The sequence below is a fragment of the Salvelinus fontinalis genome, chromosome 2 (genome assembly GCF_029448725.1).
Source record: "Salvelinus fontinalis isolate EN_2023a chromosome 2, ASM2944872v1, whole genome shotgun sequence".
NCBI classification, from domain to species: Eukaryota; Metazoa; Chordata; class Actinopteri; order Salmoniformes; family Salmonidae; genus Salvelinus; species Salvelinus fontinalis.
Genome location: NC_074666.1, coordinates 11,293,879 through 11,319,315, shown reverse-complemented (window position 1 = coordinate 11,319,315; position 25,437 = coordinate 11,293,879). Strand labels below are relative to the sequence as shown.

The window sequence follows — 25,437 nt, the reverse complement described above, 5'->3', positions numbered from 1 at the left end:
GAGTTAATTAAAGTGACTATGCATAGATGACAACAGAGAGTGGCAGTGGTGTGGAGAGGGGAGGGGGGTCAATGCAAATAGTCTGGGTAGCCATTTTACTAGAAGTTCAGGAGTCTTATGGCTTGGAGGTAGAAGCTGTTTAGAAGCATCTATTAGCAAACGTAGGCATGACATGCTAGACGCTGACACTACAAATCCAAATATAAATAATGAAAAACAAGCCTTGTCATTTTGAATTCCGTAAAGTGAGTGTGGAAGAGGTGAAAGAATTATTATTGTCTATCAACAATGACACGCCACCGGGGTCTGACAACTTAGATGGAAAATTACTGAGGATAATAGTGGACAATATTGCCACTCCTATTTGCCTTATCTCAAATTAAGCTTACTAGAATGTGTGTACCCCCAGGCTTGGAGGGAAGTAAAAGTCATTTCGCTACCTAAGAATAGTAAAGCCCCCTTTACTGGCTCAAATAACTGACCAATCAGCTGGCTCAAATAGCCTGTTATCAACCCTTCGTAAACTTTTGGAAAAAATGGTGTTTGACCAGATACAATGTTATTTTAATGTAAACAAATTGACAACATACTTTCAGCACGCTTATAGGGAAGGACATTGAACTAGCACGGCACTTGACTGATGATCGGCACAGAGAAATTAATGATAAAATGATTGTGGGAGCTGTTTTGTTAGACTTCAGTGCGGCATTTAACCTTTTACGGGGGCAGCCCGACACCGGTACACTTATGACAACATCCAGCTCAAAGTGCAGGGCGCGAAATTCAAAATCTCTCTTTTTTTTTTTTTATATTTAACTTTCACACATTAACAAGTCCAAGACACCAGATGAAAGGTGCACATCTTGTGAATCAAGCCAACATGTCCGATTTTTTAAATGTTTTACAGGGAAGACAAAATATGTAAATCTATTAGCTAACCACGTTAGCAAAAGACAACTTTTCTAACTCCATCCGTTTCTTACTCCATCAGGTGCTATCACAAATTCGACCAAATAAAGATATAAATAGCCACTAACCAAGAAACAAATTCATCAGATGACAGTCTGATAACATATTTATTGTATAGCATATGTTTTGTTTGAAAAATGTGCATATTTCATGTATAAACCATAGTTTACATTTCAGCTACAATCCGAAATTGCACCGAAAGCAGCCATAATATTTACAGACACCAACGTCAAATAGCTAATTACTCATCATAAAACATTTCTGAAAAATACATAGTCTGCAGCAATTGAAAGACAGGCATCTTGTGATTTGAAACAATATTTCCGATTTATTAAATGTTTTACAGCGCAAACAAAATGTATCGCTATATTAGCGTAGCTACAATAGACAGAAATAATTGGGTGCCCACGGCCAGTTCACATGCACGACAGATATATGAAATAACATCATAAAATGGGTCTTACTTTTGCTGATCTTTCATCAGAATGTTGAAGAACGTGTCCTCTGTCCAGATGAGTCGTTGTTTCGATTCAGAATGGCAAATGTCCCTCTTCAATTAGCATTGGCACTAGCCGAGTGGCATAAATTTCTCCAACGTAAACACAGTCAGAGGACGGAACACGGCAAAACTCCCGAATAAAGTTTCAATAATCTGATTAAACTATATTGAAAAAACATACATTACGATGATATGGTCACATGTATCAAAAAAAATTCGAGCCGGAGACGTTAGCCGTTCGTTACCAAGGCAAAACAGAAGTCAATCCCACTTCCTTCAGAGTACCGGAAGTGGACGGTCACGTCAAAGAAATAGTTTTTTTCCCACCACAGACCAAGAGGAACACAAAAATTTCTTCTCTGACATCCTCTTTACACCAATAGGAAGGCGTATAGAGTGTCAGCAGACTCCTAAGTGTTAAGACCATGTATAGGCATCAAGTTGAAAAGAGCATCGATTTCTGACATTTCACTTCCTGGTCAGGAAAAGTGCTGCAGAAGGACTTCTGTTTCACTCAGAGAAATAATTCCAACTCTTTTAGAAACTAGAAAGTGTTTTCTATCCAAAAAGAATAATAATATTCATATTGTACGAGCAAGATTTGAGTAGGAGGCCGTTTGAAATGGGCACGATTTCACTGGCTACTCAACACTTTGCCTTGCAGCCATAAGAAGTTTTAACATTATCGATCATAGACTGCTAATGGAAAACCTATGTAATATTGCTTTACACCCCCTCCTATGTTGTGGATAAAGAGTTACCTGTCTAACAGAACACAGAGGGTGTTATTTAATGGAAGCCACTCAAACATAATCCAGGTAGAATCAGGAATTCCCCAGGGCAGCTGTCTAGGCTCCTTTAAAAATATTTAGTAATGACATGCCACTGGCTTTGAGTAAAGCTAGTGTGTCTATGTATGCGGATGACTCAACACTATACACGTCAGCTACTACAGCGAGTGAAATCACTGCAGTTAGTTTCAGAATGGATGGCAAGGAATAAGTCAGTCCTAAATATTAAAACTAAAAGCATTGTATTTGGGACAAACCATTCACTAAACCCTAAACCTCAACTAAATCTTGTAATAAATAACATGGAATTGAGCAAGTTGAGGTGACTAAACTGCTTGGAGTAACCCTGTATTCGAAACTGTCATGGTCAAAACATGTTGATACAACAGTAGCTAAGATGGGGAGAAGTCTGTCCATAATAAAGCGTTACTCTGCCTTCTTAACAACACTATCAACAAGGCAGCTCCTACAGGCTCTAGTTTTGTCGCACCTGTGATCAGGTGCCACAAAGACACCTTGGAAAATTACAATTGGCTCAGAACAGAGAAGCACGGCTGGCCCTTAAATGTACACAGAGAGCTAACATTAATTATATGCATGTCAATCTCTCATGGCTCAAAGTGGAGGAGAAATTGACTTTATCACTACTTTTTTTTGGTAAGAAGTGTTGACATGCTGTTTAAACTACCAGCACACAGCTCGGACACCCATGCATACCCCACAAGACATGCCACCAGAGGTCTCTTCACAATCCCCAAGTCCAGAACAGACTATGGGAGGCGGACAGTACTACATAGAGCAATGACTACATGGAACTCTATTCCACATCAGGTAACTGATACAATCAGTAGAATCCGGTCGGGGGAAAAAACTGACAAAAATACACCTTATGGAACAGCGGTTCTGTGAAGAGACACACACACACAGGCACACATACACATAAGACACGCACTCTACACACACGTACGTATTGTAGAAATGTGTTAATGTATTGTGAAAAGTGTTTTGAAATGTAATGTCAAGTAATATTTTAAATTGTATAGAACTTCCTTAATGTTTCTGGACCCCAGGAAGCGTAGCTGCTGCCCTGGCAGGAACTAATGGGGGTCCATAATGAATACAATACAGTTGTCAAGCTGGCTGGTGGACCATTCTGGATACACACAGGAAACTTTTGAGATTGAAAAACCCAGCAGCGTTGAAGTTCTTAAAAAAAAAAATAAAAAAAAAATTCTCCCCAATTTCGTGGTATCCAATTGGTAGTAGTTACAGTCTTGTCTCATCGCTGCAACTCCCGTACGGACTCAGGAGAGGCGAAGGTCAAGAGCCATGCGTCCTCCTCCGAAACTCCGCTTCTTGACACAATGCACATCCAACCCGAAAGCCAGCCGCACAAATGTGTCGGAGGATACACCGTACACCTAGCGACCTGGTCAGCGTGCACTGCGCCCGGCCCGCCACAGGAGTCGCTAGTGCGCGATGAGACAAGGATATCCCTGCCGGCCAAACCCTCCCCAACCCGGACGACGCTGGGACAATTGTGCACCGGTCGCGGCAGGCTGCGACAGAGCCTGGGCTCGAATCCAGAATCTCTGGTGGCACATGATGCAGAGCCTTAGACCACTGCGCCACCCGGGAGGCCTACAAACTATAGTTTTGGCAAGTCGGTTGGTACATCTACTTTGTGCATGACACAAGTAATTTTTCCAATAATTGTTTACAGACAGATTATTTCACTTATAATTCACTGCGATGCAGTGCCTTAGACCACTGCGTCATCCGGGAGGTCATGTGTTGAAGTTCTTGACAAAAACCGGTACGCCTGACACCTACTACCATACCCAGTTCAAATGCACTTCAATCTTTTGTCTTGCCTATTCACCCTCTGAATGGCACACATACACAATCCATGTCTCAATTGTTTCAAGGCTTAAAAACCTTCTTTAACCTGTCACTCCTCATTAATCTCCACTGATTTAAGTGGATTTAACATCAAGAAGGGATCATAGCTTTCACCTGCATAGTCTATATCATGGAAAGAGTTGTGTACACTCAGTGTATGTATGTATGTATGTATGTATGTATGTATGTATGTATGTATGTATGTATGTATGTATGTATGTATGTATGTATGTATGTACATGCTCCTGTGTACTGGAGAACTATAGACCCAGGGTCAGTGACCACAGCATGATACTGTATGTGTTAGTGGTTGTGTGATAGGTCTCACCTTCTTCGGCACTCTGCTCAGGGTAGGAGGGTCGTTCCAGCCGTTCTGAGGGCCTGTGGAGAAGCAGAAAGAAACTCATCACTCACTCTTCTCCTCACTACTGGGTGCCACTTTCTCTAGCTTGGCAAGAGACAACCACAGTTAGACTGGCACCCAGGCTACTCACAGCACAACACTGGAATGATTCTGGCATAGAGAACGGGACTAGTAAGAGCTGTTTTTCATAAGCGGGTATGAAGAGAGGGATATTGAATATTTCATATAACGATTTCTTGGTAGCATGGATACGCAAAAATATTATCGTTGCTTTGATTGCTTATTTTAAAATTACATAAATAGATTATCTGGTAATTCTGTACACTTTTTGCCAGTAGTTCTGAATGTAGTGCTCACGAACCAAAAGTGGTCCCAGAATATGTGCAGATATGTGCACCATGTCATTGCTCTCTCCCTCTCTGCTGTGTGTCCGTCTTGCTAGCTGTCACTCAAATGGTGAGGGGCTGAATCTCATTGGCTTAAACTTGCTAGAGGGCTGGCCCATGTGGGGATAAATGTAGCGAAAATGCCACCGCAGTTTCCAAGGAACAGTCACTTTCAAACTAGGGATTTCGTGGCTGAGGTAAAACAGTAATTCTGCTCATAGATTATGCATATATGAAATACACATTGACACATTCAGCCCAAAGCGGGAGGCTTAAAAAAAAAAAAACTTACTAATCACCAAAGTTGAAGCAAGCGATATATCTCAGTGAAAGACAACAAGCAACAGCGGCTGGTCTCTATGGCTAATTTTATTTACACTTCAGTAAATTACCAAAACAGTTTTAATTTAGGCTAAATGTATTAGTATTTCACCAGTGTAGCCTGGGCTTACCCCTAAATGTAATCATCATGATCCTCCTACCTGTCATTTTCATCAGGATATTGCCTGCCCTAGACAGCCAAGCAAAGCTCTGAGCCATCTAAAATGGACTCAAATATATCACCAACCCAATCATTGCTACTTGCGCTCCTGCCCAGACCACCACACATCGGGGCCAACCAACTGACACTCATACCCATGTTAACCTCTTGATCAACAGCATCATGGCAGTTATGATTATTGTCCTGGTTATGATGTGATAGCTCCCGTTAAAATCAGCTGGTTAAAAAAAAATAGAATTTGGTTCTTTGATTAAATATGAATCTATAAAACAGAATTGGAAATGCAACTGGTCGTAAGGAATATTGGCTAGCGCTTTTGACGGTTTTGATTACATTGATTAGTATGATCTGGTCAGGCCCGGTGGCAGACATTTCCGGGCAGTAATTATATAAGGTAGCAGAGCAGAGCTGTCTATTTAAATTCACCTTCCATGAAACAGGTACTGTCTGGATTATATCCTTCTGTGAATGAAACAAATACACTCTACAACATTTCCCAGAACCAACAGGGCACGTGAGAGAACAGGAATATGATAATGACAATGATAGCTAGGGAACTACTAATAGTACACTCAACATTTAAATTAGTCATTTAGCAGACACTCTTATCCAGAGTGACTTACATGAGCATTTAGGGTTAAGTGCCTTGCTCAAGGGCACATCGACAGATTTTTCACCTCAGGATTCGAATCAGTGACCTTTCGGTTACTGGACCAAAGCTCTTAACTGCTCGGCTATCTGCCACACTTCCCACAAATGTGTTGTTGTTACTGTACCTGTAAATGTTTACACCTAATAAAGTCCCATTTCCTTTAACAAGATGCTAATGCTAATAACATCGCACACTTCAGTTACCCCAGAAGGCCAGACAGGGCCATGTTAATAAGTATCAGCCATATTTCAGAGGAGTAACAGTGTGTCAGTTGACAAACGCTTCCTCAGCTTTCCCCACCCAGGGATAGAGGTGTGAGAGAGGCTTGGAACAACAGCAGCTGTTGACTGTCTGAAGGCTGTCTGCACTGTGCTCACTAAGCAGATAGATAGCACACACACTGACTCCTGCCTCCCTATGGCCTTATATTTGGACACTGTCTACGCAGCTGTCTGTCACTTACTCAATTTTAAGACCAGTTCCATATGGAGTCCTAGCTTCCTATTGTGGTCTCTAACCCTATACATGACATTTGGTTGGCCATTTAAACTGAAATATGGCTTTGTTCCAATATCCACACTAGCATAGCACTTTAGAATACAGGTCCAATACATCGTTTTTTTCTAAAGTGCTATTGTGACGTTGGAACAGATCCAGTGACACCTCTGAGTACTGGCATGTTGTAGATGATTGGTGGATGGCGAGAGGGGCAGAGCCACGATCAGGCTGCGTACCTGACGATCCGGTTGGTGGAGGAGGCAGCATGTACGAGGCAGGCGACCCCGGCCCGCCATGTTGGAAAAACGCTCCAGAGGACAGTGGAGGAGAGAAGGAGGAAGTAGGAGAGAAATGAGGATGAGAAGGAGGAGCGGAAGACAGAGGCTGGCCCATGGTAGGAGGCTGGTAGAGGGGTTGTTGAGTGTACTGGGGCATGAACCCTGGAGCTGGGGCTTGAGGTGAGAAGGGAGGAGGAGGAGCAGAGTACTGAAGAGGTGAATAGATAGCTGGGCCACCAGTGCCAGGGTTGTACTGGCTGGCGGGAGGGAAGGCTGGGGTTCACAGGAGAGAAAACAGCATGCATTAGTCACAGAGTTACATTAAAGACTTTAACAGTGCTCACTGTGGGTCTTTAACAAAAGTAACATGCATTCTAATTTCTAGCAGTTCAGGAAATGTGAAATGGAAGCATTTTTCTCTGTTAATAATTACAATATATGGTAACATTACAGAAAAATGCTTCAAATTAGTTCAAAAGTACAGTTGTTGCCAAAGATATATTGGCACCCTTGCACCTTTTTCAGGTAACTCACAATTTCCCCAAAAATAAGTTGAAATTGACCTAAGTATTTGGTCTCCACAATTCTTTATTTCACTGTCAATATTACAGAACCTTTGATTTTGATTCAGAACTTAATATATCCATTTAAATCTAAAAATAAACAGATGGCATTGACTAAATTAATATTTGGTAGCACAGCCTTTGGTCAAAATAACTGCAATCAAGCGCTTCCTATAGCCATTAATGAGCTTCCTGCACCTCTGTACTGGCAGTTTAGTCCACTCCTCTTCCTGCACCTCTGTACTGGCAGTTTAGTCCACTCCTCTTCCTGCACCTCTGTACTGGCAGTTTAGTCCACTCCTCTTCCTGCACCTCTGTACTGGCAGTTTAGTCCACTCCTCTTCCTGCACCTCTGTACTGGCAGTTTAGTCCACTCCTCTTCCTGCACCTCTGTACTGGCAGTTTAGTCCACTCCTCTTCCTGCACCTCTGTACTGGCAGTTTAGTCCACTCCTCTTCCTGCACCTCTGTACTGGCAGTTTAGTCCACTCCTCTTGTGCAAACAGCTCCAGTTCTCCCAGATTAGAAGGGTGTCTTCTCCCAACTGTGGTTTTCAGATCTCTCCAAAGGTTTTCAATGGGATTTAGATCTGGACTCATCGCCACTTCAGAACAGTCCAGCATTTTATCTTGAACCATTCATTGGTGCTTTTTGAAGTGTGTTTGGAGTCATTCTCCTGCTGGAAGACCCATGACCTTCAACGGAGACCCAGCTTTCTGACACTGGGTCCGACATTGCGCTCCAATGCCTTGGTATTCTCCTGATTCATGATGCCATGCACACGTTCAAGGTACCCAGTGCCAGAGGCAGAAAACCAAAACATTTTTATTTATTTTTTAAACATTTTTTAAGTCATTTAGCAGACGCTCTTATCCAGAGCGACTTACAAATTGAAAAGTTCATACATATTCATCCTGGTCCCCCGTGGGGAATGAACCCACAACCCTGGCGTTGCAAGCGCCATGCTCTACCAACTGAGCCACACGGGACCACTAATAAATCGCCAAAGAAAAGCTCAAGGCTATAAAACATCCCTGAACCTCCTCCATGTTTGCCTTCAGGGAAGGTATTATTTTCTTTGAAGGCTTACATTTTGTTTTCTGTAAACATAGAGATGGTGTGCTTTACCAAAAAGCTATAATTTGGTCTCATCTGTCCACAGGACATTCTCCCAGAAGGATTTTGGCATGTTCAGGTGTGTTTTGGCAAATTGCAGTCAGGCTTTCTTATGTCTCTCTCTCAGCAGTGGGACTGGGACTCCTACCATATAACCCCTTTTCATTGAGTTGGTGACGGATGGTGCGAGTTGAACTGTCATACCTTGTGTCTGAAGGTCAGCTTGAATCCGTGTGGCAGTTGATCGAGATGTTTTCTCCACCATTCGAACAATCCTTCGCTGTAATCTTCCATCAAGTTCTCTCTTGTGGCCACACCCAGTGAGGTTGGCTACAGTGGTATGGGCCTTAAACATCTTGATACCATTACGTACGGTGGAAACGGGAACATCAAGGTCTCTGGAGATGGAGCCTTCAGATTGTCCATGCTTGGATACAATCTTGTGTCTGACCTCAGATAATTATCAGATTATTCTCTGGTTTTCTTTCTTTTCTCCATGCTCATTGAGGTACACACAGTGACACAAAACAGGAGAATGAGTCCTTTTCTCTATTCAAACTAGTTGATTTTTATATTGCAGGCACAAGCAACTCACCACAGGTGGGTTCAATTCCAAAGTAAAAGAGAATCACCTGCTTGGAAATCAAATTATTTCTAACTAATTCTAGAAGGTGCCAATAATATTGTCAGGGCCATTTTAGGATTTCTTTGTGGAATAACCTAAGATTTAGTAAATTATTCCGATTTTTTTGTTTTGTTCAATTGCAAAACAAAGACATACGTATGTGGATACCAAAATGTGTTTGAATTTCAACAGTTTTCTGGAAGATTTGTTTTTTGGCCATGACTGTATGTAGAATTTTAGAGAGAGAGACTATCAGGCATGAAAAATGTGTCATTCAGAATGGAACATCGTGCATAGTGATAGTTAACAGCCAAACGTTCTCATTTTAATTTAGGGTGATATTTCAGGTTTAGATAAATCGCCAAAGAAAAGCTCAAGGCTGATTAGCAAAGAACATTCCAAAGAGAGAACACTAGGAAAGCAAACATTCAACAGAAAATGCTTGGTTTAAATTTAGAAAACAGGGCATTGAAGATAGTGTCTCCAACTGTATTCCAAGTCAGACTAATTGTATTTAGAATACCCAAGGCTAGCGCCTGTATGTGCCAGGCCACGATTAGCTCGAGCCTATTAAATGTATACTCCAAATGTGTTGGCGGCAGCATACAAACTTATAGGTGTTCAGTGTGCCATTTTCCTTCTACACGAAGAAGAGAGCACCTATCACCTGGAAGTGGTTGTGATGTTTGAGACACTTACACTGGTACTGATGTGAGAACATGGGGGGGTATGCGGCGGCCGAGGAGGCTGGGGGGGCAGCTGACCCAGGGGGAGGCGTCCCATACATGGGGGGTGTCGGCTCAGCCTGAAATGATAGACAGAACAGACACAGGAGATGACATCACAGACTCGGGGGCTACATTCCAAAGGGCAGCCTCTGCCCTAAAGTACACTATTATTGGCCTATAAAATGCATCATAAAGGGAATAGTGGGGATGTGCATCTTTCCCTTTCAAGACAATTCGATACGTATCTAGATAGATGGTCTCCGATAAGATACAAGAACGATTTGTTTAAGTTTGAAACGTTTCTGTGCGATTCAATTTCATTAGAGGAACTAATCGATAAGATTTGGTTTGATGCACTAACAGTTGTTGCTTAAACACATCCATTTTACATTTAAATTAAAATCTGCTGCTGATGGAGCTCATGAGCTGAACCTCTGAGCTGGATCTGTCTGAGCTGACTTCTGTGTTTGTGTGTGTGTTTGAATTATGTATGTCTGTCTATGGTGTGTGTGTGTGTGTGTATTCACTATATATACACAAAAGTATGTAGACACCCCTTCAAATTAGTGGATTCTGTTATTTCAGCCACATCAGTTGCTGACAAGTGTATAAAATCGAGCAAAGCCATGCAATCTCCATAGACAAACACTGGCAGTAGAATGGACTTACTGAAGAGAACGTGGCACCGTCATAGAATGCCATCTTTCAAACAAATCAGTTCGTCAAATTTCTGCTACGCTAGAGCTGACCCAGTGAACTGTAAGTGCTGTTATTGTGAAGTGGAAACGTCTAGGAGCAACAATGGCTCAGCCTCGAAGTGGTTGGCCACACAAGCTCACAGAACGGGACCACCGAGTGCTGAAGCACTTAGCGCATACAAATTGTCTGTCCTTGGTTGCAACACTCACTACCGAGTTCCAAACTGTCTCTGGAAGCAACATCAGCACAATAACTGTTTGTCGGGAGCTTCATGAAATGGGTGTCCATGGCCGGGCAGCCGCACACAAGCCTAAGATCACCATGTGAGATGCCAAGCGTTGGCTGGAGTGGTGTGAAGCTCGCGGCCATTGGACTCTGGAGCAGTAGAAACGTGTTCTTTGGAGTGATGAATCATGCTTCACCATCTGGCAGTCCGACGGACAAATATGGGTTTGGCGGATGCCAGGAGAGTGGTCCGAATGCATAGTGCCAACTGTAAAGTTTGGTGGAGGAATTATGTTCTGGGGCTGTTTTTCATGGTTCGGGCTAGACCCCTTAGTGCCAGTGAAGGGAAATCTTAGCGCTACGCATTCTAGATGATTCTGCGATTCCAACTTTGTGACAACAGTTTGGGGAAGGCCTTTTCCTGTTTCAGCATGACAATGCCCCCATGCACAAAGCGAGGTCCATACAGAAATGGTTTGTCGAGATCAGTGTGGAAGAACTTGACTGGCCTGCACAGAGCCCTGACCTCAACCCCATCGAACACCTTTGGGATGAACTGGAACGTCGACTGCGAGCCAGACCTAATCGCCCAACGTCAGTGCTCGTCCTCACTAATGCTCGTGGCTGAATGGAAGCAAGTCCACGCAGCAATGTTCCAACATCTAGTGGAAAGCCTTCCCAGAAGAGTGGAGACTGTTATAGCAGCAAAGGGGGGACCAACTCCATATTAATGCACATGATTTTGGAATAAGATGTTTGACAAGCAGGTGTCCACATACTATTGGTCATGTAGTGTATGTCTATGGTGTATGCACTGTAGGCACCTGACCTGAGCCATAAGGGAAACTGGGCTTCTACCACCCCACTATCAGTTAGATTAGGCTACTTTGAAAACTGTTGCAGGTGTGTGTGTGTGTGTTGAGATCACTGCAGCAGGCAGCTTAGTCCCCTATTGGCTGAGTCACATGAGTGAGAGAGGAGACAGAGCAGCATGCGCGCACGTCATGTCTTTTTACCGGTTGTAGGTAGGCCATTTAGATTGTCATTATGGAGACACCTATTTTTTTTTCCATAAAACATATTAACATGCTCGAACTGATGCCCATCAAGAAATAATGTCGGCAGATCACTGGAAAACGTCTTTATACCACAGGTATGACAAAAAAACACTTTTTACTGTTCTAATTATGTTGGTAACCTGTTAATAATAGCAATAAGGCACCCCGGGAGTTTGTGGTATACGGCCAATATATCACAGCTAACGGCTGTATACAGGCACTCCACATTGCATCATGCATAAGAACAGCCCTTAGCCGTGGTATATTGGCCATATACCATACCCCTTGTGCCATTGATGGAAAATTATTTGGAAGTTTTATAAGGGTGAATTATGTTCTCTCTTGCAACATATTAAAATTCCTTTAAGTCACAGCTCGCAAGAACAATTATTTTGATAATAAACAAATTTTGCTTCTAACATTGTTACAGGTTACGTCGATAACATTATGGGAAAAGGGTTTATTGTATAAATGTGGGAACTCCTCTCTTGCTGCAAAACAAATCCTGGGCTAGTTCAGGCCTTTAGGGAGGGTTTAGAAAGGTCATTGGTTAAGGGATTTTTACTAGACCTAGCAACCCTGCTGGAGTGAGCTTCTCTTCTTCTCCCGCTTCGACCATGCAGTGTGCCTCGCAAAAGCTTGCTCTCCTCGTTATGAAATTATCAACTTTACTCTGTATATCTAAAAATGACCATACACACTGATTGATTCAAGCAAAAATACTGAAATAAAATCTAATGTAAGCCTATATCAGCATGTAGCCTACCTACAGCCAGATGAGAGTGGTAGCTTAAAATACTATTTTCAACAACTCATTTGATAAAAAATAACCTAACAAGTGACATTGGTTGTCACTCAACTAATAAAGCCTAATATTGTGCAAGCCATTTTACAAATATTTGAATGCTGAAGAGGACACGCAGATGTGCCAGATCAGGAATGTGTGATCAGTTTGACTAGGCTACTGATATTGCCTGGGGTTGCTCAACATGCCTTGACTTGTAGATCAATGACTGTCAACATAATTACATGCTTAGTTCGACACTGAAGGAGAGGACATAGTAGTCACAAAACATGAGGAATTGTTTCGTAACGGTTGAATCGGGTTTCTGAAGGACTTATGCTTCATTTGGATCGGTTGCATTGGCCTCTGAATCATGGACCCATGCATATCAGTGAATCCTTACGTAATCCCAATTTGAGACGTTCACTCTCCTCTGTCTTAAAGGGCAATTCCACCACTTTTCAACCTCATATTCATTACCTCCAGCAACATACCAGAGTATACATGTGTGAAAACTGCACGTTTCTACATATTGTAGTAAAAAATATATAAAGTTAAAAAGTTATACCCAATGACAACAAAAGTAAAAATATATATTTTCAAACACAGATTCGCAGTGACATGTCGAGCAAGACAATACCGTTTTTTACTTCGCATATTTAAATTTAAAAAATCTAATATTTTCAACCACAGATCATAGAAACATGCTGATATGTCACATATGTAGACACAGGTATGGTGCTGGAGATGATGAATATGAAGTTGAAAGTGGTGGAATTGACCTTTAAAGGGATACTTTGGGATTTTGGCAATGAGGCCTTTGCGCTATAAATGGAGCCCTAATTTAACTTGTTTCACAATATAAGTACCTGGGTGTCTGGATTGATGACAAGTTGTCCTTCGTAACGCATATAAAAAATCTGACTAAGAAGCTAAGATCCAAGATAGTTTTTTTAATATCGAAATAAATCATGCCTTAGTATTAAAAATAGGAGAAAGACTGTTCAAACAACGCTTCTCCCTGTATTGGATTTTGGTGATAGTGTTTACATGCAAGCGGCAACCTCGGTTTTAAAACCCTTGGACGTATTCAGCAATACGTTTTATCACAGGGAACAATTTTAGAACTCATCATTGTAGTCTGTATAAAATGTGGGATGGATCTCTCTGTCTGTAAGAAGAGCGCTGCATTCTCTTTAATGTATTTACAAAGCAATCTTACATAAACTCCCTCTATAAACTCCCTGTAACATCCTTAATTAAGATAATCATATGTTACCAAACCCGTTCACAGGAATGGATAACACTAGTGATCCCTCCAGTCTACACAGATTTGGGAAAATCTGGGAACAACCTCTAACACACATATATAATAATATAGAATTATAGAATAATATAGAATTATTATTTTTAAACATTTTTACCTTTATTTGACTAGGCAAGTCCGTTATGAACAATTCTTATTTACAATGACGGCCTACACCGGCCAAACCCAGGCGATGCTGGGCCAATTATGCGCCGCCCTGTGGGACTCCCAATCACAGCCGGATGTGATACAGCCTGGATTCGAACTAGGGACTGTAGTGACACTTCTTTCACTGAGATGCAGTGCCTTAGACCGCTGCGCCACTCAGGAGCCCAATATGACTATGGTGAAGTAGATAAAGGGCTTCATTGGCAAAATCCCGAAGTTTCCCTTCAAGACAACTAGATAGACATACAAAATAGTGTCATACAAGAGAGCTCAGTCAGAAGTTTACATACACTATACACTGTGCCTTTAAACAGCTTGGAAAATTCTAGAAAAGGATGTCATGGCTTTAGAAGCTTCTGATAAATGATGTCAATTAGCCTGAGTCAATTGGAGGTGTACCTATGGATGTATTTCAAGGCCTACCTTCAAACTCATTGCCTCTTTGCTTGACATCATGGCAAAATCAAAAGAAATCAGCCAAAAATTGTAGACCTCCACAAGTCTGGTTCATCATTGGGAGCAGTTTCCAAACGTGTGAAGGTACCACGTTCATCTGTACAAACAATAGTACACAAGTATAAACACCATGGGACCACGCAGCCATCATACCGCTCAGGAAGGAGACGCGTTCTGTCTCCTAGAGATGAACGTACTTTGGTGCGAAAAGTGCAAATCAATCAACAGCGAAGGACCTTGTGAAGATGCTGGAGGAAACAGGCACAAATGTATCTATATCCACAGTAAAACGAGTCCTATATCAACATAACCTGAAAGGCCGCTTAGCAAGGAAGAAGCCACTGCTCCAAAACCGCCATAAAAAAGCCACACTACAGTTTGCAACTGCACATGGGGACAAAGATCGTACTTTTTGGAGAAATGTCCTCTAGTCTGATAAAATAAAAAAAAGAACAGTTTGGCTATAATGACCATCGTTATGTTTGGTGGAAAAAGGAGGGAGGCTTGCAAGCCGAAGAACACCATCCCAATATGAAGCCCGGGGGTGGCAGCATCATGTTGTGGGGGTGCTTTGCTGCAGGAGGGACTGGTGCACTTCACAAAATAGATGGCATTATGAGGATGGAAAATGATGTGGATATATTGAAGCAACATCTCAAGACATCAGTCAGGAAGTTAAAGCTTTGTCGTAAATGGGTCTTCCAAATGGACAATGACCCCAAGCATACTTCCAAAGTTGTGGAAAAATGACTTAAGGACAACAAAGTCAAGGTATTTTAATGGCCATCACAAAGCCCTGACCTCAATCCCATAGAAAATTTGTGGGCAGAACTGAAAAAGCGTGTGCGAGCAAGAAAGCATACAAACCTGACTCAGTTACACCAGCTCTGTCAGGAGGAATGGGCCAAAATTCACTAAACTTATTGTGGGAAGCTTGTAGAAGGCTACCTGAAGCGTTTGACCCAAGTTCAACAATTTAAAGGCAATGCTACCAAATACTATCAAAAAGAAAGGAGGACCAAGGCACTCTTCATATAATTAATTAAAATGCCTTTATTAGTATGGCATGTTCAATAGAAACAAAGTTGTTTAAAAACCGACGCGTTTCAGCTGTACAATATTAAGGAATTGAAGAATATAGGTACAGCTTCCTTTTTAGTCACCATGGATGTGGAGTCTCTATACACCACCATTGAGCATCAACAAGGTTTGGCAGCGATGCACCATTTCTTGAGTACCCGGCCTGAAACTGAGATGCCTCCTACAGAATTCATTGTATCACTGACTGAATGGACTCTTAATCATAACATCTTTATCTTCCAGGACCGTATTTTTAAACAGGTCAAAGGATATGCCATGGGAGCTTGCTACAGCCCTTCCTACGCTGGTTTGTACTTGGGTAAATGGGAAAATGACTTCATTTTGGATCCTTCTAATAACCATTTCTTTGACCGGATTATATGGTGGGGACGCTATATTGATGATGTTTGCCTGTTTTGGTCCGGCTCAGAAGATGAACTTATTTCCTTCCACCAATACCTTAACAGCATTAACCCTAACATCAAACTAACTATGGAATACAGCAAGGATAACATTCATTTTTTGGACCTCGACATTAGTAAAAATGACAAAGGTTGTTTGCACACATCAATCTTTAGGAAGCCTACAGATGGGAATACCATTCTGAGGGCAGACAGCTTCCACCCCAAAAGGCTAAAAGAGAATATTCCATATGGCCAATTCCAAAGAGTCCGCAGAATTTGCGATCAGGAAACAGACTACAGTGTCCAATCTGCTGAACTGGAAAATCGCTTTTTGGATCGGGGCTACAGCGTTCAGATCCTGAAAGATGCAGGTATAAGGGCTGGATTACTTGACAGAGTGAACTTGTTACGAAGAGGAGTGCCTCGTGATACATCAGAGAGAGTGTATTTTGTTACAAAATACAGCACTGAAGCAGAGAACATTAAAATAATCATTAAAAATAATTGGGGAATCATCCAAAGTGATACACTACTACGCCAAGTCTTTCCTGAACCACCAGTCATAAGCTTTAAGAGATGTCCTACCCTAAATGACAAATTAGTCCACAGTTATCTTCCGGGTGGCTCTCAAAAAACTTGGCTTGACCACAAACCCAAGGGCTCATTTAAATGTAACCAGTGCAACCATTGCAGTAATATTGCACAGAAAAAGTATTTTGTTGACACAGCTTCTAAAATGGAGTATTACCTCAAGCATTTTATTAACTGCAAAACCACTCATGTCATCTATAGATTAGAATGTCCACAGTGCAAGGTGTTCTACATTGGACGGACAAAGAGACGCCTTCAAGATCGCTTGGCGAAACACAAGTACGCCATACGGGTAGGCAATGAAGACTACCCCATGGCAAGGCACTACAAGTCCTTACACCATGGCAACCCTGCCTCCCTACAAGCTATGGGTATTGATCATGTTCCGGCCTCTATTAGAAAAGGGGACCGTCTTAAACAGTTAAACCAAAGGAAAAGTTTTTGGATTTACAAACTACAGGCCACTAAGTACCCTGGTTTAAATGAAGATATGGATTTCTCACCCTTCCTGTAGGGTCGTGATAGGTCCATTTGCTGTCATCTAGTGGACATTTTGCTCAATTGCCCTCTAGCTATGTTTGGACTGTTGTTCATGTTTTGCTGTGGTCTAGTGTACTGTGGAATATATTGCTTTCTTGTTCTGGACACTTCTCCCAGTCATGGTTAGGGTTGGAACTGCCTCTCTGGGTGTTCTGATGCTTCTAGCTTGGAGTTGTATGCTCATGATAACATAGCTACAGTATTTCACCTTTTCATGTGTATATTATTGCTTACTCGGTGTGTCCAATTTGGTAACCACTCCCTCTTCCAATTAGGGCTAATTGGAAAAGCCTTTCAAAAGAGGACATTGTATTCTCCTCTTTCTGTACTCCCTGACGAAGGCCATGCAGCCGAAACACGTCAGTTTTTAAACAACTTTGTTTCTATTGAACATGCCATACTAATAAAGGCATTTTAATTAATTTATGAAGAGTGCCTTGGTCCTCCTTTTTGATGACCAATTTACACCTTTTACCAAAGAGCACCTTCTATCTACCAAAATATACTACTGTGTACCTTAGTAGCGCTTCCCTTCCTCCTCTTGCTACCAAATACTAATTGAGTGTATGTAAACTTCTGACCCACTGGGAATGTGATAAAAGAAATAAAAGATTAAATCTATTATTCTGACATTTCACATTCTTAAAATAAAGTGGTGATCCTAACTGACCGAAAACAGGGAATTTTTATTGGGATTAAATGTCAGGAATTGTGAATAACTGAGTTTAAATGTATTTTGCTAAGGTGTATGTAAACTTCTGACTTCAACTGTATCAGGTGCACCACACTGACATGACAAACCACACATGTATCCAGGGTGGGTTGGGGTATCAACAGGGTGACATGCATACTACTGCAGCTACAATAAGTGACCAGCTGGGGGGGGGGGGGGGGGGGGGGGTGACTGTGGAGGTACAGGGTCTGGTAGAGAGAGAGACTAGGGGGGCATTTTTGTAGTGGTGGTGTTGGGTTCAGTCAGTGACTTTAATAAGGTCGGGGTGTAGAGCAGGGGACATGCAGACTAATGCAGCACCTAAGGGAGGAACGCTAGCAATTAAGTGGAGCTCAGTGAGCATTAGCTGGCATGTCCATGGTGAGGATAGGGGGTCAGGGGTGAGAGGTCAGGGGTACATGGCTGTGCATGGTATTTGTGCTAAGTCTAGTTGTACCACAATAGCAAGAGGAGCGCTTGAAACAGAAGAGAGTAGTAACGTATTGATCCCATACTGGAACCAGTCTAGAAAAAGCCCCTCAGTAATAATACCACTGGAAATCAATTTATTGGTTTCATATCAGTATTAATCCCAGTTGAATCAATGTAATCAATCAATTCATTTTCATCCAGTATGGGACTAGTCAACCAGAGAAAACACCAAAGATATCAAAGAGACATATAAACATCCAGGAAAAAGAGTTAGGGAGGAAAGCCACTGGCACTAATAACTATGGCAGCTAGCAAAGCAAGGTAAATATTTGAACAACATTTGTGCGTTTACGTCTCTGTTAGAATTAGAGTTCGCCAAGATTGTGGCAAATGAACACAAGCCAAAAAAGTTTACGCAAAGTTGCTAGTGTGGTACAGATGTGTATGGTCACAGCCATAGTGAGAGCTAGTGTGTGTGTGTGTACCTTGGACTCTGTGGTGACAGGGCCTAGAGAAGGAGGGACACTGGGGAGAGCTGTGGGAGTTTGGTTACTCCAGGAGGTCACTGTAGAGGCAGACCTCACCTGGAAAACACACACACAGCAATGATGACCAAACAACAGAGGAGCCACAACAGAAACCACAGCCCATAAACACCATCAGTCAGCGGCCGCCGGCGTCACAACGAAGAAACAAGACCCAGAAGTTGGGATAACAGGGGATCCAGGCAGGCAGTCACAAGCCAGGTCACCCAGACAAGTGCTGACAATGTTAGTACTGAGAGGATCATCAACCACTTAGGGACTAGTGATGTTGCTGTCAGTGTCACTTACCGGCTGGTAAAACTGATGTGTTGCGAGGGCAGCGACGGGTACACGGGCTGGTGCTGGAGCGGGCAGCTGGGGCACCATAGGAGGCTGGGCAGGGGTGAAGAGCTGCCTGGACTGGGCATCGGTGGGCTGGGGGGCGAAGAAGGGGGTTGGGGGTTGGGGCTGGCCCTGGGCTACTGGAGCCGGGGCTGTAGCTAGAGCCTGTTGGCCCAGAGCTCTGCTGAGACGGTCACGCAGCTGCTGCACCGCAACCTGGAAGTAGAGAAAATATTGTAGAATTAGAATCAGTAGAATGGACATTACATTCTAAGGCAGATTGTGGGGCAAATGGATTGTGTGCATCATTGACCTGCTTTGTGTTCTGTGGCAGGTATGCGATGGCGGTGGTGAGGCTGCCCTGGGAGGCCAGCAGGCTGGCATACTGACTCATCTTCTCCCCCAGTAGAAGCCCCACAGCAGAGGGACCAGACTCCTGGGTCTGCTCTACCGCCTTGCGGAGCACCACCACCTTCTCTACCAAGTCCTGCAGAAATGCACATAGTATATAGTGTTAGATGTACACACACACACCACCATGTCTTGAGACACACACATACACACGTGGTGCGCGGGTCAGCTGTTTGTTCACCCGTAACTGCCCACAACTGCTAATAACCCATCCGCAACCGTCTGACTAAATGTGATAAAGTGAAAATCTGAGGCCTGCACCCGACCCTAACCAGAAAATATAGAAAATGCGCTGGAGGCTACTGTCAGACGGCAGAGCGATTTGTTGACAGGGGGTGCAGGATTGTTTTTGCCTGATTTAGATATGTTTCTACTTGTAACTTCCAACATTTTGGCAGACTGTTAGTCAACTTGTCTATAAACTTGTCTATAATTAGATACATGTAGCTTCTCTTCTGTCATTATACACCGAGTGTACAAAACATTAGGAACACCTGCTCTTTCCATGACAGACAGACCAGATGAAAGCTATGATCCCTTACTGATGCCACCTGTTAAATTCACTTCAAATCAGTGATGATGAAGGAGAGGAGACAGGTTAAAGAAGGATTTTAAAGCCTTGAGACATGGATTGTGTATGTGTGAAATTCAGAGGGTGAATGGGCAAGAGAATGAGGTATGGTAGTAGGTGCCAGGCACACCAGTTAGAGTGTGTCAAGAACGGCTACGCTGCTGGGTTGACGCACAACAGTTTCCCATGTGTAACAAGAATGGTCCACCACCCAAAGGACATCCAGCCAACTTGACAACTGAGGGAAGCATTGTAGTTAACATGGGCCAACATCCCTGTGGAATGTTTTCGACACCTTGTAGTTCATGCCCCAACAAATTGAGGCTGTTCTGAGGACAAAAAGGGAGTGCATCTCAATATTAGGATGGTGTTCCTAATGATTTGTACACTCAGTGCATGTTGCCCTAGAAGACTAAATAAACTCTTGCTCACCAGAATGTCCTAAATTGATAGAATACATTTTTTAAATCTAGTTGACGTCAGTAAAGTTCTCTCATCTCTGCTTTCATGGAGCAAAGACGTTTAGGGACCGGGGAGAAAATGCAATAACTCTAAAAAAACTGGAAAGATTTTCTGTGCAAACTGTCCAAATGACATCAGTTTGAACATTTGTAAGGAAAACGTAAGCTGTTAAAATGACCCAACATGTTTTTGATAAGATTTCAGTTCAGCTTAGATGCAAAGCATATTTTATGTGGTTGATATGCTATCAGCTTTTATGACACTGATAAAAATAGCAGACAGTATCCAACTGCGCATTAGCATTCTAAATATATCTAAATCATTAGCATTCTAAATATATCTAAATCATTAGCATTCTCTGAAGATCCTGAAAGACAGACATCAGTCAGAATCCAAATTTCATTTTCCATTTAACCCATCTGAACAGTAGGCTACAGTTCCCTTGACATGCATAGGCCTATTTGAAGTCCCCTCACAATGATCACACATAACATTGCCAGCGCTACTACCATCCTCTTTTACCATTTCACCTAATCTTTCCCAAACATCACTTTTCTGTTCCTCCCTTTCGCAGATTTTCTCTTATTGTATTCAACTCTTGAGATTGTCCTTTTTGTCTCTGTGGATCGACGTTAACCTTTTCTGCCCATTCCCAAAAGCATTTAGGCCATTTGGTGTGTGTACAGTTCAGTTAGGCCCTAAAGATAAGGCTTACGCACTAATGCCAGATAACCTAAACCTCATTGTAGCCTGCATTCGGAAAGTATTCAGACCCCTTGACTTTTCCCTCATTGTTACAGCATTATTCCAAAATGGATTCAATCTGTTTTCCCCTCATCAATCTAAACACAATACCCCATAATGACAAAGCAAAAAAAAAATTTTTTTTTTTAATACTTGCAAAAAAAATGTTTTTATTAAATACAAATATTAACATATGTATTCAGACCCTTTACTCAGTACTTAGTTGATGCATCTTTGGAAGCGATTACAGCCTAGCGTCTTCTTGGGTATGACGCTACAAGTATGGCACACCTGTATTTGGGGAGTTTCTCTCATTCTTCTCTGCAGATCCTCTCAAGCTCTGTCAGGTGGGATGAGGAGCATCGCTACACAGCTATTTTCAGGTCTATCCAGAGATGTTCGATCGGGTTCAAGTCCGGGCTCTGGCTAGGCCACTCAAGGACGTTCAGAGACTTGTCCCGAAGCCACTCCTGAGTTGTCTTGGCTGTGTGTTTAGGGTCGTTGTCCTTATGGAAGATGAACCTTCGTCCCAGTCTGAGGTCCTGAGCACTCTAAAGCAGGTTTTCATCAAGGATCTCTCTGCACTTTACTCCGTTCATCTTTCCCTCAATCCTGTCCCTGCCAATAAAAAACATCCCCACAGCATGATGCTATCTCGACCATGTTTCACCATAGTGATGGTGCCAGGTTTCCTCCAGACGTGACGCTTGCCATTCAGGACAAAGAGTTCATTCTTGGTTTCATCATACCAGAGAATCTTGTTTCTCATGGACAGTCATTTAGGTGCCTTTTGGCAAACTCCAAGTGGGCTGTCATGTGCCTTTTACTGAGGAGTGGCTTCCATCTGGCCACTCTACCATAAAGGCCTGATTGGTCGAGTGCTCTAGGAAGAGTCTTGGTGTTTCCAAACTTCTTCCATTTAAGAATGATGGAGGCCACTGTGTTCTTGGGGACCTTCAATTCTGCAGAAATGTTTTGGTACCCTTCCCCAGATCTGTGCCGAGACACAATCCTATCTCTGAGCTTTATGGACAATTCCTTCGACCTCATGGCTTGGTTTTTGCTCTGACATGCACTGTCAACTGTGGGACCGTATATAGACAGGTGCCTGTGTCCAATCAAATGAATTTACCACAGGTGGACGCCAATCAAACATCTATAGAAACATCTCAAGGATGACCAATGGAAACAGGATGCACCTGAGCTCAATTTTGAGTCTCATAGCAAAGGGTTTAAATACTTATGTAAATGTCTAAAAACCTGTTTTTGCTTTGTTATTATGGGGTACTGTGTGTAGATTGATAAGGATTTATATTTAATCCATTTTAGAATAAGGCTGTAATTTAACAAAATGTGGAAAAAGGGAAGGGATCTGAATACTTTCTGAATGCACTGTAAATTGCACAATAATGATATATTTCTGGATTTTTTAAAAGTGATTGTTTTCTCTTTATTCAACCCACCTGCCCTAATAATTAATGACCCTTAAACAGCCTGCCCCGATATAACCCGCGGTGACTGTGGGTTATGAGTCAATCCGGGCATCACACACACACACCTGCAGAGACAGAGGGCAGTGTCTGTCCTGTGCTCTGGTCCAGCAGGACACCAGTTTCTCCAAGTTCCCAGCACAGATGTAACACAGACAGGCCTGAGCCTGCAGCATGTTGTCCTCCACAGCCTCCAGTCGGCAGCCCAGCAGGTCTACACAGACAGCAGCACAGTTACGTACAAATTATCATCACACACAGACCAACAGGTCAACACAGACAGCAGCACATGTATGTATACTGTGAGAGAAATTACAAAATGATGTTATAATACTGTTATTGCATCAAATGGTTGTTTTATGCAACAGAATAGAGTGTTGTTATATCTCTATTGTGTCTGTGTGAACTGAAAGTGGGCCTCTGGGGGGCTTAATGCTGACAGAAGATTTACGACGCTTTGGGTGATAAACCTAACAAGACCACATTCCATAGCATGAGTTGGTGTTTCTGTTCTATAAAGGGTACCAGGGAGAGATGGCTTGGGGCCAGACCCTGGTCTCTACACAATGAGAACAGTCTTTATAGCAGATACTGTCTGATGTGAATTATTAGTATCTTTCATACAAATCTTAACCTTGTGACCTATTCCACACATCTGTTGTTTGAAGTGGGTGCATCTTAGCTATAAAATACCTTTGTACCTTTGTCTCTGGGCTCTCAACCAATCACCTAAGAGTGATTCATCGACCAGCCATCATTATCGGAGAGTACTCAATCGATTCACTTTATATGTGTGTGTTGTATTGACCTGCTCCCTTACTAATAAGTTAAGTGAATCAAGATTTAGTTTAAGTATGACTCTGACTTGTGTGATAAGTTTGTCTCATTTGATAGTAAATAAATTAACCACCACAACACATTACCATCACACAAAGATCAAAAGGTCCAGACAGCAGCACAGTTATGTACACATTACCATCACACACACAGACCAACAGGTCCACACAACACCACACAGACCAACAGGTTGGAAACAGAAAGAGAAAAGTTCAGTAACCGAAAGGTCGCTGGTTTGAATCTCCAAGCCGACTAGGTTAAAAACCAAGGCACTTAACCCTAATTGCTCATATAAGTCGCTCTGGATATGAACATCAACTAAATTATTCAAATGTTTAAAAAAAATGATGAAAGGGCTAGAGAGAAAGAGACCCAGCAAGGGAAAGAGTGAAAGAGAGAACCAGTGGGGAGAGAGTGAAAGAGTCAGTTCCTACCACACAGAGAGGAGAACTCATCAGGCTGGGCGTAGGTCATGACTGCAGCCAGAGCCTCCTTCCAGTTATGCAGCTCACAGGTCTGCAGCACATCACGCCAGTCCCTCATCACCACTGCACTGATCAGCTGTAAATCAATAACCAATTATCAATATGACAATACACCTCCCTCTGCCAGTTCCTCAACACCCCCACTGATCTGCTGAAGAAGGATATGTTGTCAATAATCAATGAGTAGAACAGTAGCCAATACCATGAATCAACTACCAACTACCTGATCACATGGCCGTGGCACTGACTGACCTCATCATGATAGAGGTACTCTTGTGATGGGAGAGGCTATACGGACACGCCCAAAATTCATGACGTATGTCGCAAGTTAAGTGGAGACGAACGGATTCGGTTCAATCAGCTCAGTCAGTCGTCCTGATGAGCCCTCCCAAGATAGATAGTTTAGGTTTGCTGCTAGAAACTTCAGAGAGAATTTAAAACTGCTCTGCCGAAGTTGGGGGTGTTCAGAATCATTCTGTTTATACTGAACTACAAAAGCAATACATGTGCTTTAGCTGGCTGTCACCTTGGCCTGACATTAGCTACACTATCTAGCTACTTCCCTCTAAGTTACTGCAAGACAGAAGTCCTCGGCAAGCAGGACCCGGGAACGAAGGATATTGCACGGTGCTGTTGTGTTGTCGGCTTGCAGCGCAAACTCTTCCCATTGAGCTACTATTAATATAACAAGTTATTTCTCCTGTAGGCTGCTATCCTATTCAAAATATAATTGAGTATAGAACAACATTTTCCACATTAGCTACCACCAGCGACATGGGATACAGTTTCCCTGTGAAGCAACTGCTGCCCAGTGTGAAGCACCTCGTTACAACACCGTTGCATTGGTCATTCACACCAGCATGTCACGTTATGTTACCTTGGTAATCTTGCTGGGAGTCTTGGTGAAGTACTTCCTCTGTGTTTTCTCCAGAAGCTCCGCCCCTCCAGCGATGGCCAAGATGATGCTGTCGGCCATGCGGTTGTCATGGAGACAGAGTTCCACGGCGCCCTCGAAGTCCCCGGTCAGCAGGGCCTGGGTGATCAGGCCGTCCATACCTGACCGGACAAACCAACAACACGCAACAAAAGCACATCGTCAACTTAAACTGTGAACAATCAAAATAGAGATTCAGATTAGAGGTCGACCGATTAATTAGGGCCGATTTCAAGTTTTCATAACAATCGAAAATCTGTATTTTTGGACACCGATTTGGCGGTGTCCAAAAATCCCCGAGCTGACAAGG

General features: G+C 42.7%; 1 protein-coding gene across 4 annotated transcripts in view; it reads right to left on the bottom strand.

Annotated features, from left to right (window-relative positions):
• The window catches only part of LOC129811822 (protein transport protein Sec31A-like), a 60,055-nt gene that overhangs the window by 12,024 nt on the left and 22,594 nt on the right, over positions 1 to 25,437 (bottom strand). For 3 of the 4 annotated variants that reach the window (XM_055863475.1, XM_055863467.1, XM_055863484.1), the window contains 10 exons: positions 25,071 to 25,249; positions 24,143 to 24,269; positions 22,940 to 23,085; positions 19,507 to 19,680; positions 19,161 to 19,409; positions 18,813 to 18,911; positions 9,844 to 9,949; positions 6,800 to 7,114; positions 5,840 to 5,875; positions 4,490 to 4,542 (listed from right to left, as the gene is read on the bottom strand). In XM_055863475.1, coding sequence (XP_055719450.1) covers positions 4,490 to 4,542; positions 5,840 to 5,875; positions 6,800 to 7,114; positions 9,844 to 9,949; positions 18,813 to 18,911; positions 19,161 to 19,409; positions 19,507 to 19,680; positions 22,940 to 23,085; positions 24,143 to 24,269; positions 25,071 to 25,249 — 1,484 coding nt within the window. The remainder of the gene's footprint in view (positions 1 to 4,489; positions 4,543 to 5,839; positions 5,876 to 6,799; positions 7,115 to 9,843; positions 9,950 to 18,812; positions 18,912 to 19,160; positions 19,410 to 19,506; positions 19,681 to 22,939; positions 23,086 to 24,142; positions 24,270 to 25,070; positions 25,250 to 25,437) is intronic. The other variant, XM_055863494.1, reaches the window with a different exon arrangement.